This window comes from Enoplosus armatus, chromosome 2 (assembly GCF_043641665.1).
Source record: "Enoplosus armatus isolate fEnoArm2 chromosome 2, fEnoArm2.hap1, whole genome shotgun sequence".
In the NCBI taxonomy this organism is placed as follows: Eukaryota; Metazoa; Chordata; class Actinopteri; order Centrarchiformes; family Enoplosidae; genus Enoplosus; species Enoplosus armatus.
The window spans coordinates 2,130,683-2,148,272 of record NC_092181.1 but is presented as its reverse complement, the minus strand read 5'-3'; the positions used below and the strand labels follow the sequence as shown (position 1 = coordinate 2,148,272).

At 41.2% G+C, this 17,590-nt stretch overlaps 1 protein-coding gene across 1 annotated transcript; it reads left to right on the top strand.

Annotated features, from left to right (window-relative positions):
• The first annotated feature begins 676 nt into the window (after positions 1-676).
• Positions 677-11,195, top strand: slc25a10b (solute carrier family 25 member 10b). The gene is made up of 11 exons (XM_070916158.1): positions 677-1,177; positions 4,977-5,096; positions 5,844-5,958; positions 6,078-6,126; positions 6,272-6,313; positions 6,407-6,450; positions 6,545-6,615; positions 7,607-7,699; positions 7,788-7,865; positions 7,976-8,032; positions 9,251-11,195. Exons 1-11 carry the CDS (start codon positions 1,088-1,090, stop codon positions 9,350-9,352), a joined length of 861 nt encoding a protein of 286 aa, XP_070772259.1. The 5' UTR covers positions 677-1,087; the 3' UTR covers positions 9,353-11,195.
• Positions 11,196-17,590: the final 6,395 nt, after the last annotated feature.

Genomic DNA, 17,590 nt, shown 5'->3' with positions numbered 1-17,590 from the left:
CAGTTAAGAAATGTGAGGCATTCACAGTTATTATGTGCTTTATGTAATTTAATTCATTTTAAATTTGGCAAATGTTATTCACATGACAATTTTAAGCATTAAAGAAGTTAGAGATTTCACAGATCTCACTTGCTGTGCAGCAGTTTCAACTTTGCTCCGCCCCCTTGATGACGCCACACCAATTTTGGGTGATTGATTTTCTTTTCTTTCTGATTTTAGGATGTAGATCAATACAATAATGACTTTTGTTATTATTATTATTATTTTTTTTTACTATTTATTCATTTTCCTAATAATCTGGAGTGAGTATGTAGGCTCCTTTATTTCTGTCTCATGTCTGTTAAATTTCCAATTTAACCTTCAAATAACACCACTGATTTTTCTATGTACAGTCTACAGTCATGACGTTACATCTAGACACATGTTGTGAGTAATCTTACCAAAACGATTATTTCCTGGTTAACTGACTGAAGTTTGTGCTTGCTTTGAGAAAGTCGCCCATTGTGCTCTTAAAGAGACAGAGCGGATCTCGGCCCTGTGCACAGCTGCAGGGAGGGTGTGTACCGCTTTAAAACCCCGCATGTCAGTTAGCTGTGGTGAAAGTGGGCCGTGTGAGTTTGGGCTGCTCCGAGCTCTTAGCATTTTCTACACCGCTGTCGACCTTTGGATCTCGGGGCCCGGGGCGGGTAGGCAGCTCCACGGTCCACGGTGGCAATTGGCTGCGCTCTTCTCCTGCGTCTACAGCTGCTTGCTATTGCGCCGCACATCTTGGCTTGAAACACAGCAGACAGTGCACTCACTCACGCACACACACACTAAGTATTTTACATGCATACACGCACGTCATGTGGCGTGAGTGTGCGCGATGCTGCTCGAGCCCAAAGTCCCCCGGTCCGTGGCTCAATCTCTTATCGAAATGTTTGAAGATTAACGAGGTTACCCGTGTCCTGTAGACCACAAGCTACTGCCAGCTGCAGCCTGCAGGCCAGGAAGCCGACGGAGGAGGGGGGGCAGCGTGTCGAGGCGGACTGGGAGGAAGGAAACACCGCTAAGGCTGCATCTGACGACTACTGCAGAGCACGGAACCATGACCGAGAAACGGATGTCCCGGTGGTATTTCGGTGGGCTGGCGTCCTGCGGGGCCGCCTGCTGCACGCATCCTCTGGATCTCGTCAAGGTGAGAGGGGTTGTAGGGAACAGTCGGTGTGAAACCCACCGCAGGGGTGCAGAGGAGTGCAGGCCTGAACACCAGGCAACAGCTGTTTCCAGCAGTGGTCATAGAGGACAGGCGAGACTGCTGTTATTTACCTCCCGACGACTTTCCGTAGCTGCAGTGGACTTTTAGTGCCCTTGCCATACTCTGAGGGATCACATGACTCCCAGGGCATAGCTGTAAGGCGGGTAAGGATGTTCAAGGCAGTTAAAATATAGGGCACAGGTTTTGGCAAGTGACAGCTGTTAATCATTTGTGCAAAGTAATAGGAAGTAAAAGTTAAAGTACACAGAATGTCTCAATGTAGCATTGGTTTTACATGTAGTAGTCGGTGTTTTAGTGACATGAATATAATATGGTGGTCATTCATAAGATCACACTGACCAGAGGGAAGATGTGTGTTTCCCCTCCATAAGCAGCCTGTCATCGCCTGGCAGCAGGTGTGTGTGTGTGTGTGTGTGTGTGTGTGTGTGTGTGTGTGTGTGTGTCGCAGTTGTGGTCATGCATGTTCATTCTTGTGAATAGTTGCCTTGCTGCACATGGAAGTAAACAGCACATCCTCTGCCCAATGCCAAAATCCTTAATCGCTTTACTTGTACCCCTCCTTTGGTTGCGTTGAAGACAGCAGCACATGACTCTGATAACACTAACTGGTCCTCAGGAAGTCATGTGGTGTGTGATTATGTGGACAAGGCCGGTAATCACCACATTGCAGTAGAAAACTGTCCTCTGGAGTGCTTCATTTCTGCTCTAACGTGCTGGTTGGCCATATGCAATTATAGTGGTAGAGGACTGAAGTTGCTCCAATGTTCATGAAGTCCTTTTTCATTTTGTTGACCCGTGTGACCCCATTACCTACTTGTAGTATTGAAAACAACCTCTAGAACTGATAGAACTGACCCGTTTTTGCACAAGACTTTCATCAAACGACATTTGCAAACTATGAAAAAGGGGGAAAAAAACAACAATCACATATACAGCACAGGTTACAAAAGTGCTTTTATCTATATATACTTGTTAGCATCCTGAATAAACCAGTGTTAATATCTGTGCAGTATGGACAGTGTGATGTGGCTGAAATCATTATCACAATATTAACAAGGATGGTTTTACGATAAATATCACAAACGTATGAAAAAAATCTCGTAGAAAATAATAAAACTGATGTTCAGAGCAATTATCGGTGCTCCACTGTCACGTATTACATGAGACCAAGCTTTTCATATGTTTAAAACAAAAACTTCTGTAACTAATTTTGTTAATTTTTAATGACAGCTTGCATAGAATCATTCATTTGGGCAACAGAGATTTGTAAAATGATGCCGTGGTGGGGTTTAATCATCACCAGATGATTCTACTGAAAGGTGATGAACAATAATATGAATGTATCAACCAGATACATGCAGCCTAAATACCACATTTGTTTTTTTACCCTTGTGTAATATAACTTTGGATGATCCAAAATGCATCAGTTGAGTAAAGTTACTGTGATTCCCATGAAAGCAACCCACTGTAGAATGACATGAAACAACTAGCACACAGTTTACCTTTTAAGCTGAGCTGCTCCTGATGATGATGATGATGATGATGATCCATAGATCCTTCCTCATTCATGAAGCATTTTTCAAACATTGGCAGATGGTGACTTTGAAGCAACAGCTTCCAAAGCTTAAAAAGTGAATGGCTTCATGATGCTGCACACTTACCACATCGCTGTTCAAGCGAACAGCCTTAGATGCTCTAAATCTAGAAGGACTGGAGTGTAATTTAGAGGAGAGAATATATGAATGTGGTTTTCAGCAGGGAAGCAGGGCTTGACCAAACACACACATCACATGGCTAAGATTGCCTAGTCATTTCCTCTTTTGTGTTAACCCAGACATCCATTACACCACCAGATAAGCTGCTCTATTGTTGACCTGAACTGATACAGCAGTGAACAAGATTTGTCTGACCTCACCTAAAAAGGCAACACTTCAACTCATCTGGGTGTAATATTTCACCAGTGTGTGTGCGTGCACCTGCACATTAGCTTGCATGTGGCTCAATACGACATTGTCTTAACACATTTTTACACGTTTTGGTTCCCATTATTAGAGCTTTAAGGGAAATACCAGAGTTACAGCAGAGTTGCCCTCAATTCTGTCCACATCCAGATTAAAGTCCCTAAAATTATTGTAAAAATCTTTTTTTTTCCTCAGTGTGAAACCTGACTCAGAAATAGATTGTGCCCAGTTATCAAAAACAATGTTAGAAGAGTGACATTTGTGAGATTTTAGTGCTAGTTTCCTGTCTTTTGGATGGTCCATCACTGAAATATGTCAACAACTTTTGTACAGACATCACGTTCCCCAGAGGATGAATCCTAATGTCTGGGTGATCCCCTGAATTTACATCTGGTACCACCCAGAGGTCAAAGTTTTCAGTCCATCCAGTTACATATTTCAACATCTACTGACTGGATTAGCACAAAATTTGGTCCTCCTTTGCATGAATTATAATAACTTTGGTGATCCCTTAACTTTTCATCTAGCGCCATCATCAGGTCAGTATTTTAATTTGTCAAACACATTGCTTCATGACCAAACACCTGCAAAACTAATAACATCCCCATCAGCCTCAGTTGTATTTAGTGTTTAGTGCTAATTAGCAAGTGTTAGCATGCTAACATGCTGAACTAACTGGATGAACATGGTAAACATTACACCTGCTAAAAATCTGCATGTTAGCACGCTAATGTTAGCATTCAGCTCAAAGCACAACTGTGCCTACATAGAAGCCCACAGAGCTGCTAGCATGATAGTTTTCATTTTGACAGAACTGTGTACACTGAAATCACAGGACAGACATTTTGAGAGAAAATTTGTCAGAAAAATATGAAGTTAAGACAATTTTCTAGTCCGCGCATCATTTGGACTAAATGTGTAACTTGGCTGTCTGACTTGGTTTCTGCGGAAACCAGTGTGTAGGTGTAGACCGACAGGGTCAATCTTGCCAGTGATTGAACAGATGGAACAAAAACTTGACAAAATGACTGAAAGAATGATGAGCATCCCTTTAGTAAAGGCTGGTGATGAGGCAGGAAAAACATTGTTTTGAAGGGCTTAGTGGCCTTCAAACTCAAATACTGATTAGAACAGAGGACAAAGGTCACATTGTAGAGTTGCTGACCTCCTCTGACAAGGACAACACACACACACACACACACACACACACACACACACACACACACACACACACACACACACACACATTAACAGGGGTTAAGACATGTAGAAAATGTGTGTATGGTAATTATAAACATTCCTCCACCGATTTGACACATGAAGGTCAGTTTACTCATCATGGTTTGTTCAACTCTGTGGACACAGTTGTATGATATCCTCTGTGATTATTTTTTAAGAGAAAGTCTGTGTTACATACTGGATGTGTGGAGTTTGAAAGGCAGCAGGGGTCTAATTAAAGATGGTATTGAGTTACATTGTGGGAAGTGTAGGATCCACTGTTTATGGAACATTAATGAAAGTGCAGTACTAAATCAGTGGAGTACCCCTTTTAGCCCTTTGACACATTTAGTTGGCTAAATATGTGAGCTGGTGTCTGCGTTACCCCACAAGAAGGAACAAAAACGAAGCTGCTATGTTAGCCCCAACAGGAGCACGCATCGTCTGCGTCTGCAGGTTTGTTTTCTTTATTATGTCACTGCAGTGCCTAACTTGATATTGAAAATGATATCAATGCTACTACATGACTGTTGTTCCAGGTGCACCTGCAGACACAGCAGGAGGTGAAGATGAGGATGGTGGGGATGGCTGTTCATGTGGTGAAGAGTGACGGGGTGCTGGCTCTTTACAACGGCCTTTCTGCCTCCCTTTGTAGACAGGTATGTGTGTCTGTAGCCTGTGTGTGTTTCTGTGTTCGTTAGTTTGTCATTTGATTTTCTATTTAACCAGCTAAGTCCCATTGAGGACAACAGATAAAACTATATTGAAACAGATGATAATACTAAAATAAGGCTAAAGGTGGACAGACGCAAGAATGGAGTCAATTACCATAGAGACTTCTTCTACCGGAGATATCAGACTCATTCGTTTTAATTTTTAGTTTGAAGGGTTTCATCCACACTGAAACAGCATATTGTTCTTAGTTTGACCACATTAATGTTAATAGACGTCCCATCTTTTTTGTTAAATGGGTTTGCTGATGGCTCTCTGCAGTCAGCAGTCTGTGTGTAGATCCTTAACTAAGACCAGGGTACGTTCATTCTCTTGTAGTCAAACACACTGAATAGAAATATGATCATCTCATACACTCATGTATGATGTTAGTATCCTTTTTCATAACCTACAGGGTGATTGTATAGATTAGAAAGAGGTAGACACTGACTGGTATAGATATTGATGATAATAATAATATATAGGATGGTTTTATAAAGTGTAGGAGGATAGCAGTGTGTACCGGTCTGTAAATGTTGCAGGAGATTCAACATGACTGGAAACTTTTTTTGATATTCGATTGGTTGTTGCCAGAGGCTCCTCCTAGTGGCTAAAAAAGAAAAGTTAAATAGTGGGGAGATAGGATACAGCCCTCTGCTAGACTCATTCTTTTTATTTCTTCTCTCCCCTCTCAGATGTCCTATTCCCTCACCAGATTTGCCATCTATGAGACAGTGAGGGACATGATGGGCAGCACAAGCCAGGGCCCCATGCCCTTTTACCAGAAGGTCCTGCTGGGAGCCTTCGGAGGTGGGAACACACACACACACACACACACACACATTCTGCTCCTCTTCTCCCCTCTCCCTCTCGCTCACACACACATGTCCATGTGCAGTATCACCCATACAGGATTTGTCTGCCAACAGGTTTCACTGGTGGGTTTGTTGGCACGCCGGCAGACATGGTGAACGTCAGGTAACATGCCATGACAATTCAAATTCTCATCAGCATATACACAATGTATTTATTCTAAACAAGCAAACCGCCTGTGGTTGGTTTTCCTGCCCTGGCGTGAGCATAGCAAGTAGTGGATTCAAAAGATCTGAACTATTGCTTCTAGGATGCAGAATGACATGAAACTGCCACCAGAACTGAGGAGAAAGTGAGTGTTGTAACTTACTCAGCTAAAAGTTTTCAGTTTAGATGTTCTAAATCTAAATAGTTTAACCCTGAATGTTTTGGGTCTTGTTTTCAGCTACAAACATGCCATCGATGGGCTCTTCAGAGTCTTCAGAGAAGGTAAATCCCAGGCAGAGTATCGTTCAGTGTGGAACTTCATGTAAAGCGCAGGGTGGCATCATGTCTGACCTCTGACCTGTGTCCTGTCCCACAGAGGGTGTGAGGAGACTGTTCTCAGGAGCCACCATGGCCTCCAGCAGAGGAGCGATGGTCACTGTGGGACAGGCAAGTCGCAGTACTAGGTTATAAGCTGATTTATGATCAGGGACTTTTCAGGAATATTGTTTTGGCATCACAGGTCTAAAATGTGTATATCTTAAACAGTCCTTTTAAATGGCTGCAGGTATTGGAGAGACCAAAGGGATTCTCAGGCCAGTGAAGAGCAACGTCTTTCTTCATTTTTATACTGTACTATCCACTAATCCATCTTACACAACAAGTGCAACAGAACCATTAGTCTCATCTGCTTCAATATTCATCACTAGACCTTTAAGACACATGACTGCAGAAACAGGATCTGGAGAGTGACACTACCAAAGTACACGATGTGAAAAAGATGTTGACTTATATTTTATTATATCACTTATGGTGACAAACTGTTTTGATACAACAGTAAAACAAAAAATGTACTGTTGAATGTCTCCTGATTGATCCGTGTGTTTATAGGTGTTTTTTCTTAAACAGAGGTCTTAATTCAAAATATTTCTTACCACCCAATATGCTAAATAATCCAGTCAGTTTATCTTTGTATTGTTAAAAAGGAAAATCCTTAAATTTGACACTGGCAGGTGGATATTTGTGCTATGTTTTTGACTTATTGCATTGCTTTTTGCTGAATACATAAAGGCCAGTTATGTACTTGACCAATGTCATGTGACTGCCAACTGCACAAATTATATTAAAAAGCGGATTTCTCGGCTTCCAGAAGACCTCTGAGCCACGTTTCACAACCTATGAAAGCAGTGAGGGATTGTGGGTACTGGAGTTTTTGTTGGTCATTATGATAGGGGTGGCACACAGTGAGGTAATTTTATGAGGCCAGTCGTACTGGCATGATTTTCTGAGGCTCATTACACAGTTTTCTGGAAGTCAAGCTGGGTTGAGAATCAAAGATTGGGGCTTCAGTCAGCTTTATGTAGTGAAGAGATAGTAAAGACATCAACACAGATTATTCGTTAAAATGTCACATCTCCCTTTTATTTTTCCCACCTTTTAGTTGGCGTGTTATGACCAGGCCAAGCAGCTCGTGTTGGGAACAGGCATGATGGGAGATAACATGCTCACACACTTTCTTTCCAGCTTCATTGCTGTAAGTATTAGGTTTTATTTGTGTGCCCTGGAGGCCTGTTTGAGTCAGTGTACAGTTTACAGGGAACTGATGAACTGTTCCTCTGCAGGGAGGCTGTGCTACGTTCTTGTGTCAACCTCTGGATGTACTAAAGACGAGGCTGATGAGCTCAAAGGGAGAGTACACAGTGAGTGGACCTCTTTGTCTCTTCTAATCATTGCATCCCTCTGTTGGTGTGTATCCAACTTCTTCATTTCTCAGTGTTCATTCTAATCCAGTGTCCTTCTCTCTTTTTAGGGGGTGACACATTGCTTACGAGAAACTGCCAAGCTGGGTCCGCTGGCATTTTACAAGGTAAAGAAAGCATTCCTTGATACTCGACATTAACAGCACTGTGGCTATTTAGTGCTACTTTTAATCAGAGGATCTTGTGACAGGTACTTAAACTTCATCATATCAGTTATTTGGCTCACTGTCGGGATCATCACCCTCGTATGATTTGAGTCACACTGACCAGTTAAAGCTGTTTGCTGGCTGCAGCAAAGCAGTCCTCTGCCCTGGATAAAACCATTAAAAAAAACCCCAATGAATCTGACTGTAATTTCATACAAAATTTGAAAGTTCAAAAGAAACTGAGTGCTGTCTTCTTAAAATTTTAGAAAATATTTTAATAATAAATAAAATGGCAAAGCTGGACCAAATGCCCATTGACAATGGTGCAAAGGTGACATTTAACTACATAACTGAGGGGCACAACAGTAGCTAACTAGTAGTCAATAACAACCAAGGGCAATACATCTTACTAGAATACTATAAATATATCTTCTAGAACGTGCTCAAACATGCCATTGAATATCATAATTGTACGAAAGGTACAAAAAAAAATTGAGAGATGAATTCTGGTCCAGAGGTCGAAGCCTGTGAAGGTCTGTGATAGTTCATAATTTCGCGCCTGTCATACTTTAAGTACACACCTATTTGTCCTCATTGCCCTTTTAAGCTTATCTACAAGCATGGACACATATGTTTTCTTGTTGAACAAGCTACCAAACAAACACTGCTAATGTTGCAGACCAGGCTATATAGCAGCACTGTGAGCAATGTACCTGCAATTGTAAAATTTTGATGATTTAGATGCTAAATGGCATGATTCCTTTTCTTCAGCTCCACTGCTAACAGAAGACGGTGGCTTGTAAAGCAGTTACCAGTGCAAATTTGTTTACATTGTGCACAACTCCTCTACCAGCTCAGCTGTCAATCAACCACATATACACTCACTTATGCTAAAGAAGCATTTCTGGTGTAGCTCCAAATAACTTTCTTTCTTACTTTTAACAATGGAAAAAATATCAACAATAAATCTGTCAAATCACTTCAACATGATTTTTGACAGCAAACTTGTACTTGACATTAAAAGCATGCCGGTGCTATGTCAAGTATGATAAATGACCTGCATTTACAGTAGCGGGCAATCCATCTTAATGATAAAGTACCTGTTTCATGCTAAAGTACTTATTAGGCATAGTAGCTTTAAATTGACAGATGTAATCTAATGCCAACGTTTTGTTGCAGGGTCTCGTTCCCGCAGGGATCCGCTTGATTCCTCACACAGTACTCACCTTCATCTTCCTCGAACAGCTCAAGAAGTACTTCGGCATTCGCATCATCTCCTGAGCGCGCTCTGTGACCAGCCACTCTGCAACGCTGCCGCTCACAACACCCCATCATCGCTCTGCTCTTCGCATTTACAAGAAACGAGGGGAAGAATGGGAGCCACGTACAGTTTATTATGGGCTTGTGCATGTTTTCCTTCTCCTTTTGCTCTACCTCTTATCTCACGGCTAGAAGCGAAATGATTTTGATTATTAGCACCAACTTCTGGAATACTAGAATAAACTGATGAAGATGCTAAATATAAGTGCTAAGTACAAGGTACTGTAATTGGGTTATGAGCCTCAGCAGATGTTTAACGTAGTTGTCCAGTATAATTTCAGGTATGATTAGTTACGTGACAGGATGAATAGTATAGAGATTTAGTAATTCATCTGTCATGTTGACGATAGACTAAATGTTGACTAATTCCAGATCAGATTTTGTGATTTCTGTTTTAATCTCAGCAGTACTTAAGCCCAGTTCAGCAGTGGTGTACAGCACCTTCAGAGCCCACACCAGTGTTTAATGATTGTTGAACTTAAAAGGTTTGTGCCAGGAACATGTTTGCTATCAGTCCTCAATAACACTTTTTATGTGTCATATTAGGCAAATAAATAGTTTATGATTTAGTAGAAATACAAAGTGCAAACAAACACAGTGTAGCCTTGTCATGAGTGCCATTCTTTCCGATCTATGATATTTCCACAAAAGCCATTGCAAAAGCATGACTGAACAAGCTGTTATGTAATTGCATAGTGATCATTCCCAACAGCGGTGACCAAGTGTGATCCACCCTGAATTTAACAAGAGTCGATTATTTGTTTGCTTTTTCTTCACTAAATTAATGTTTTAGAACTGGAAATTAACGTACTAGCTGGTTAAAATGTCTTTTAGATTTGACCTGATTGTCCTTTACTTCATTCCGATCCTCTTGTCGTCACGTTTTGGAGAAGAGGACCAAGCTTGTTCGTCTCGTGTTTTTTAAGTAAGATGGGAGTTTGTGGGGAAACTGTGAAGCGGGGAGAGCAGACTGTTGAAATCCTGATGAAGCTACATTTGGCAGTGCGTCTTTTTTAGTTTTCCCAGTGGACTTCTGTATGACCACTTGATCTCTGAAAGGTCTTACTGTTTGAATAGAGATGCCTGTTGAGAACTGCTGTACTGTACAAGTGTACATGTAGCATTTCCATCTGTTTAGCTGAATGCGTGTCTGACTTTGACTCAGGATGCTACTCTGTTTTATAAGGCACTTTATTAAAATCCCAGGACTCCTACCGACTAACCTGCTGCGTAGAAACACATGCTGCATACTAAAACATGTTCTAAAGAGTAAAAATGGAAATGTTTTCAGGTGTTTAGAATTCACATTGATGGCAGTCTGTAATGTTTTGTGACTCTTTGTAGTTATTATCCAATGATAAGTTTGACCTTGGTTGAGTGATACAATGCGTTCTCTGTGCTGTGCCTGCTCTGTTGACATGTCAAGTCATGTTGCCTTACAATATGTGTCCTCCGGGGGGCAGTATAGTAGCGTGGGAATGGTACTGATGTCAACAACCTGCCAACGATCCTGTCTTGAGCATCCTATTAAGCCTTGCACATTCATCCAAGGGCACGTTTATAGAAAGACAGCCACAGACTCCGAGCGACCCCAGATAACGACTGTGTATACCTGCATGTTCTTATGTTCAAGCGTTCTTCCACAATGTGAGGTACTGTAGATCAGCCATAGTAAGTTATGTTAACCCCAACTTTATTCATAAGCACACAAATGAAACTGGAATTACCCACAGATCTGGGTGTTTGTATTTTATAGATCACTAACTAATGATTTTGGAATTAAAATACTAATGTGAAAATATGAGTTTTTGTGCCGTTTGTCTACTTTATCATAAATCAGCTGCAGGGCAGTGTTCAATCCACGTCACCAAAACAAACAGGGTAGTATTTGTGTTTCTGCTTTCTGCTGCCTCAGGCTCATAGTACAATGATGCTGGCTGTGACTATGAATCAAGCGCCACCGTCGTCTGAACAGGGACATATTTTAAGGGTTGCTCTGCCAGTCTTTCACACCAGCCCACCGACCTAAGAGCAGAATTACGGCCTGCACCATGCGGCAGCACCATCTACAGTTAAGTGGTAATATTCAGCCGTCATGATGAATGGCGGCAGTGTGACTCTGTACCTCTGCATAGATGAACATTGCTGTCCATTCCTTTATTAATACCATCCATCACATGCACAGTACTGATGACTTTGACCGCTCACCTCGACGATCACATGTATGTGTGGGAATTTGTGAGCCTTGTGCCTCTGCATGCACAAGGCTCTGATTCTGGAGAATCGGGCTGCAGGCCTACTTATATACTTATTGTGAGGTTCTGCCAAATGTGCTTTGATTTCAGGTTGAACCATTGTCCTTTCAACCATGCTCATTAAGCATCAAGCAAATCAGGTTCTGTGTCTATAAATATCTGGAGTTTTCAGAGACAATAAGCTGATCATTACGAACACGTGCGTGCAAGAAGAAATAGAGATTCCATTTTTTTAACCATGATTTTGAGAGTATTCGGGGAAAAAGAAAACATGTACAGGTCAATCAATATTGTCAGCAACATTCAGAGACTCGGGGTGTAAAACAGTCCAGCTTCTGTGACGCATCGACTGCTGCAAAATGTTTTCCTAAAGTCAATTTCCTCATCACTGGAGGGCGACTGAGAACTGGAAATTCTTTTGTTCCTGCAGCTATTTTTCCTTTTAATGCACATTGACATTTCTTTATTTTAATTGGTATATAGTTCTGTTTATTCATCAACAGTGATTTGTATTCTTTTTAAGTACTTTTTGTTGAACTGCTGCTTTTTTATGTACGCAATTACCTGACAGAGACATTCCCCTATGGGATAACAAAATACCAAGTCAAATCATACAACATCAGAGAAATGGTGCAGGGGCTGTTGTTGTTAAATGGGAGTCAAGCACATGCACAGATGAATAGACTTTAGATTTCAGTATCTGTATAGAAGGTTAGAAAGAAATGCCTCTGACTGTTGAGTGTAATTAAGTTGTGTTAGGCGCAAAATATTTGACTTCATGATTTTTCCATTTGTATTCTCTGCTACATGTTGTGCCTGAAGGCACGTCACACCTCTAAATGCTTAAATTACTGTTCTTTAATGTCGTCCATCACCCTTTTACCAACAAGACACCGAGAACCGAGGACTGAAAATAAGGACTGTTAGGGCTCCAATTCAGTGGACCTTATAATGAAGGACCTTGTTACTGGAACAAACATTTGTTCCATCATGGCGTGAAAAGAAGCAACATTAATTAATGGGGACACAAGTTCAATGTCTCCTTAAGGTTTAGACTTCAGCTTTTTGTGTGAGTGGGTGTAAAAATGTGAAATGGAGAGCTGGTGAGAGCAGTTGTGAAAGTGTTTCTAAGGTTACTCGGCATCAACTGTTTCCAGTATGCTTCGCAGTCACTGGCTCATTCACATCTGTGTGTCTAGTAACGTGTCGTCAGATTCATGCAGGTGTACTGTGCGGACTTTATAACCTGACGCTTAATTACGCCGCTGATTCGCTCATGCCAACACTGTTTGCTGCCGCAGCTCCCTCCGCCACCCCAACCTCCATCATGTGGTATTTTTAGCTAATGTCAGTCGGTTGGTTGGTTGGTCAGTCCACCACTTTGGTCCTGCCTGAAATATCTCATATATCTCATTTTATACAGACATTCATGTTCCTCAGAGGTCCCCTGACCTTTCATCTAGTGCCATCATCGGGTCAAAATTTTTATTGGTCCAATACTTTGGTTTATAACCAAATACTTTTAAAACTAATGACATTCCCATCAGCCAGTCTGCAACTGGTGCTTAGTGCTAATTAGCAAATGTTAGCATGATGGTGAACACGGAAAATAGGCTACCTGCTGACATTAACATCTAGTACAGCCTCACAGAGTCACTAGCATTTAGGGGGATTAGTGTCTAAGTGTCTCTGAAGTAGAGATTTGGAATAAAGTAGGATAGAATAGTTGGTGGAGTGAGTATTGCCTAACCTTTTCAGGTAGCCAGAAACATAACTCCAAATGAATACTAATGTTGCTCCAGAGGTCTGCTGGATGTAAAAATATGCCACTGTTAACTGCTAACAATGAAGCCATAACAACGTTATAAGGCAGTATATTAGGCAGTGGGTTTGTCAGCTATAGTAGAGCATCTATGCCCACAAGTAGCCAAATCAACTTTAAATTTCACAGTTTAAGACATAAATAATAGATTAGTAACTTCCTTTAGCTCAGCTCTGTCAATTCTGTGGCTAATTTGTTTTCACTCAGAGATATGGTCTGCCTCAGCGAGAGCATTAGACTGTGAGCAGGAATAAGGAGGTGATTCCCCACTTCACTGGCCAGTATGTGATCCTAAAGGCCAGCTACAGTTCAGATCTGGGTGTGGTCGAGTGCTCAGAGAAAAGAGATTGTGGGCTTTGAGCTGAGGCTGATGGAGAAACAGCAGGAGCTGATATTAACTAAAAGGTCACGGGCAGAGTTTCTGTCTGTTGCTCAGCACATGGTAACTAAAGGTGACAGGCAAATATTTTACGTCGAATTTAAATTTTTGAATTTGTTACATGTCAGTGCTGGGTTCACAGCCTGTTGGCCAAAAAAAACCCCCCAAACAAAATCCGTTATTGCAAAGGGTTAGGAGAAAAGAAAACTGATAATGAGACACAAAGAGGTCACGACTAAAGACAAGAGAACAAATCAAATATAATGAAAAGGTCCGAGGTAAAGGAGGACCAGTGGGAGCAGTCTGCAACGACTATTCATCTCATTACCAAGAAATTCATGCATCCCTTGTGTCCACTGTATTGTCTATAACACTTTAAGTACAATGGACAACAGATAGTGGTCTTAATGTGGTCTCATTGAAACAATTCAGGATTAGCACTCTGCTAGCCCTGGGACCAAAGACTAAGTTTGAAACTGGAAAAAAAATGCTGGGGGTGTGAAGTTCACCAGACCACTGTAGCCCGCTCCTCATCTCTGCTTGAGGCTAGCGGCTCAAGGCCACATTAGCTGCTACTAGCATAGCACACGAGCTGCCAGGTTTTCACAAGGAAGAACAATGTGGGGGAAAAAGACAATATTTCTGGTTCTGCTGTGTCGATATTGATCTTTTGTTTTTCATCTTGAGTCCAACAATGTTATAGATCGGTGGAGTATTAGTTAGAATCAATTTACAGTATTTCAGTTCTTATCTTTTTGATTTATGACGGTTTCTTTTTTACTTCTTTTATTACATTGCCTTATTTAGTGTTTTAATGCATTATGTAAAGCACCTTTAATTGCCTTTGTGTATAGAATGTGCTACACATGTTTTTATTTTCAATGGTACTCTTGTTATAACATGGAGACAGTGGTTCGTGGAGAGAGAAGAGTTCAGTTCCTACTGTCACAAGGTCACGACTTCCCCTCCAAAGAGTGTGCAGGAGTAAGTGATCAATAGACTACATGACAGAGATGTTACGGCTCTTTGGCCAGATTTCATTTCACGTCAGTAAGAAGTCGCATGATACAAGTCGGTCCTCACAACAGTAGGCAGCACAGTAGCAAGCTCGCTGCCTCGCCAGCTAAAACACGGAGCACATGAACTGCAAGGATGCAGTTACAGCATCTACCTAAACAACCTAACTGACTGCAAACCACACAACAGGGTTTTTGCACATGTATTTTTATTTTATTAGGGAAGTAAACAGCATTAGCTAAAAGAATTGCTTTCTCCACTTTGGACTCTACTTTGTCAGAGCATTAAGACACCAATTTGAAAGGAGGACGTAAAAGTTAACAACAACTTATTTATTTATGTATCTATTTATTTTTTTGTTTGTTTGTTTAGAATTTAACCAGCTGCATTTCCATGTTTGTCCGCAGTGACTCTTCCCAGCACCTTCTATGCACTGTACAAATGGGATGAGTGAAGAACCTTGCTTTAATAACCTGTGTAAACAATACCAATCTCATCGGATGACAAGGGATCAATCTAACTCTGCCAGGCAGCCCACAGCGCACCAAGGAGGCATCATCTACAGTCTGTCAAATTTAAATATCAAAGAATGACGTCTTCACTGGAACACTTGAGAGAGAACGATGCATGTTAAAACCACTAATGTAAGTATACAGAATCTGCACCGCTCTGTGTATAAACAAATATATCTGCCACCGTTGTCAAATAAATAACAACAAATTGCAGCCCTCTACCTTTTTTTTTTTTAAATGTATTTCACAAACTTCAAGTGTGACTCTTGTTGCAGTGATTAGGAAGTCGGTGGATCAGAAAGGTATACATGTAGAGGAAGAAAACAAAATAACAGAAACAAACACAACTGGAATCGGGGCTGTATCAGAGGTATTTATTGTTGGAAAAGAGTATGAGAAATGCCAGAGTGCAGTGTGACCAGAGTAACCCAGAACACAGACTTCACCTCACACTTCATGACTTCACAACCAATAAGACCGATGCCTCTGCCAACATCAGTGTTATAAATTGGGTGAACAACAGGAAGAAAATTCTCTCCCTGACACACACACACATCACATTTCTGCTGGGAGGAAAACGTGAATGATCATAACTCTACTCTCAGATGTTTGCCGGTGTTGAGTGTGTGTTGTGTGTGTGTGCGGGCAGTGTTGTCGTTAATGTGTGGATCAGAATGAATTCCCCTCTAATCAGCGGGGTTACGATGAACATCAGGCTTTGTGGTTTATGACCTGGACGATAATCCCTCTTGACCCAGCCTCACACACTGATTGCTCTCCTGTCACCAAATCAAAAACAACTGCCAAAGGCTGAGGGACAAATGTGTCTCTGTGGTGTGTAATTACCTGTCTTCTCTTGTGTGACACATTTAAGTCAGTGTGTGTGTGTGTGTGTGTATGAGGGGGTTGGTGGTGAATTGGTGTGCTGTAGGTGTTAGGATTAGACGGATTGGGAGAAAAGACGAGAAAAGCAGCTCTACCTGTTATATATATGTGCACACATGTCTGCTGTTGTGTGGAAGGATTTCGAGGCCTGATCTATGAATGCAATCTGTTTAAGTTTAAGTGTAATTGAAGTGATGTGTGTCTGTGAAAGTTCCATCGATAACTTCATGACGTCGTTTCTCTGCTTTCCTTTCCCGTGCTCCTCTATTTCACTCACATTTTCTTTATCTCTACATTTTCTACTCTGCTCTATTTCTACTACTGTTGCTCACACAGGAAACAGCTACTACAACTGTATTTCTTAGAAATGTGAGGAGATGGGGAAAATAGATTCTCATTCATGTGTGTTTTGACTCAGATTCAGTTGCTTGACATTCAAGGCAAACAGAATTAATTGGAACTGTATTAAACTGCGTGACAAATAGCTTGAAACAATGGTTTAAAAACGTCAGTTATTTTCCCTGGAGGAGGCCTTTTTTCAAGCTTCACTCAGGAATATTTCTTTATATATCCAGAAAAGGGTTTTACAGATCACTGATGCTTTTGAATCTACACTCTGAATCATACTTTACTGTTGCTCGCCTGCTCACTCACTCCCGTCCCTGTGACAACATCCAGTGGCATAGCACGTTAATCTGGGCCCCCACTCCTTTTGCTACATGCATTGTCACACACGAATAACTATAAACACATGCATCTGTTGTGGTCGTTCAGTAAGGAAGGGTTCACTTGCATATCCCTCCATAACCAAGTGCCCTGCCACTGCACTCACCTTCTCCACTAAAGAAATAAAATATCTTATTTCATTTATTATCAGCTTGCACTTATATTTATGAACCCGACTGCAGTCCTCTACTTCATGGCCACTGCGCAGGAAGAGTTGGACATGCTTTGCTCGAGGTCACCTCACCCATACTTGTTTATTTAGTAACTTTATTAAATCAGATAATCTACTAAAGATGTCTTTTTCAAGAGAGACCTGAGAACAAGAGACCACACAGCCAGCATGCGAGAGCAGCACGTCTGAAGCCAGATAACCAACGATTGGATTATTGAAAACAATTGCAAGAGTCATAAAGAAAAATCAAGTAGTAAAACTTCTAGGTGAATGAAAGAATGTAGTTTAAGGGCAGTTTGCAGTTCACTCCATTTAAAAGATGCATAGTACCCGAGACTCGCTCTTCCAAGATGAATACGTCTATATGAGATATGCAAGTAGTTAATGGATTGTGTACTGTCATAACAAGAATAAAAGAAAGACCACTGACC

Coding starts and splice junctions, on each gene's coding strand:
- slc25a10b (XM_070916158.1), top strand. CDS start 1,088: ATGACCGAGAAACGGATGTCCCGGTGGTATTTCGGTGGGCTGGCGTCC. Junction 6,314..6,406: donor CCACCAGAACTGAGGAGAAA/GTGAGTGTTGTA, acceptor TCTTGTTTTCAG/CTACAAACATGCCATCGATG. Junction 7,866..7,975: donor GCTCAAAGGGAGAGTACACA/GTGAGTGGACCT, acceptor CTCTCTTTTTAG/GGGGTGACACATTGCTTACG.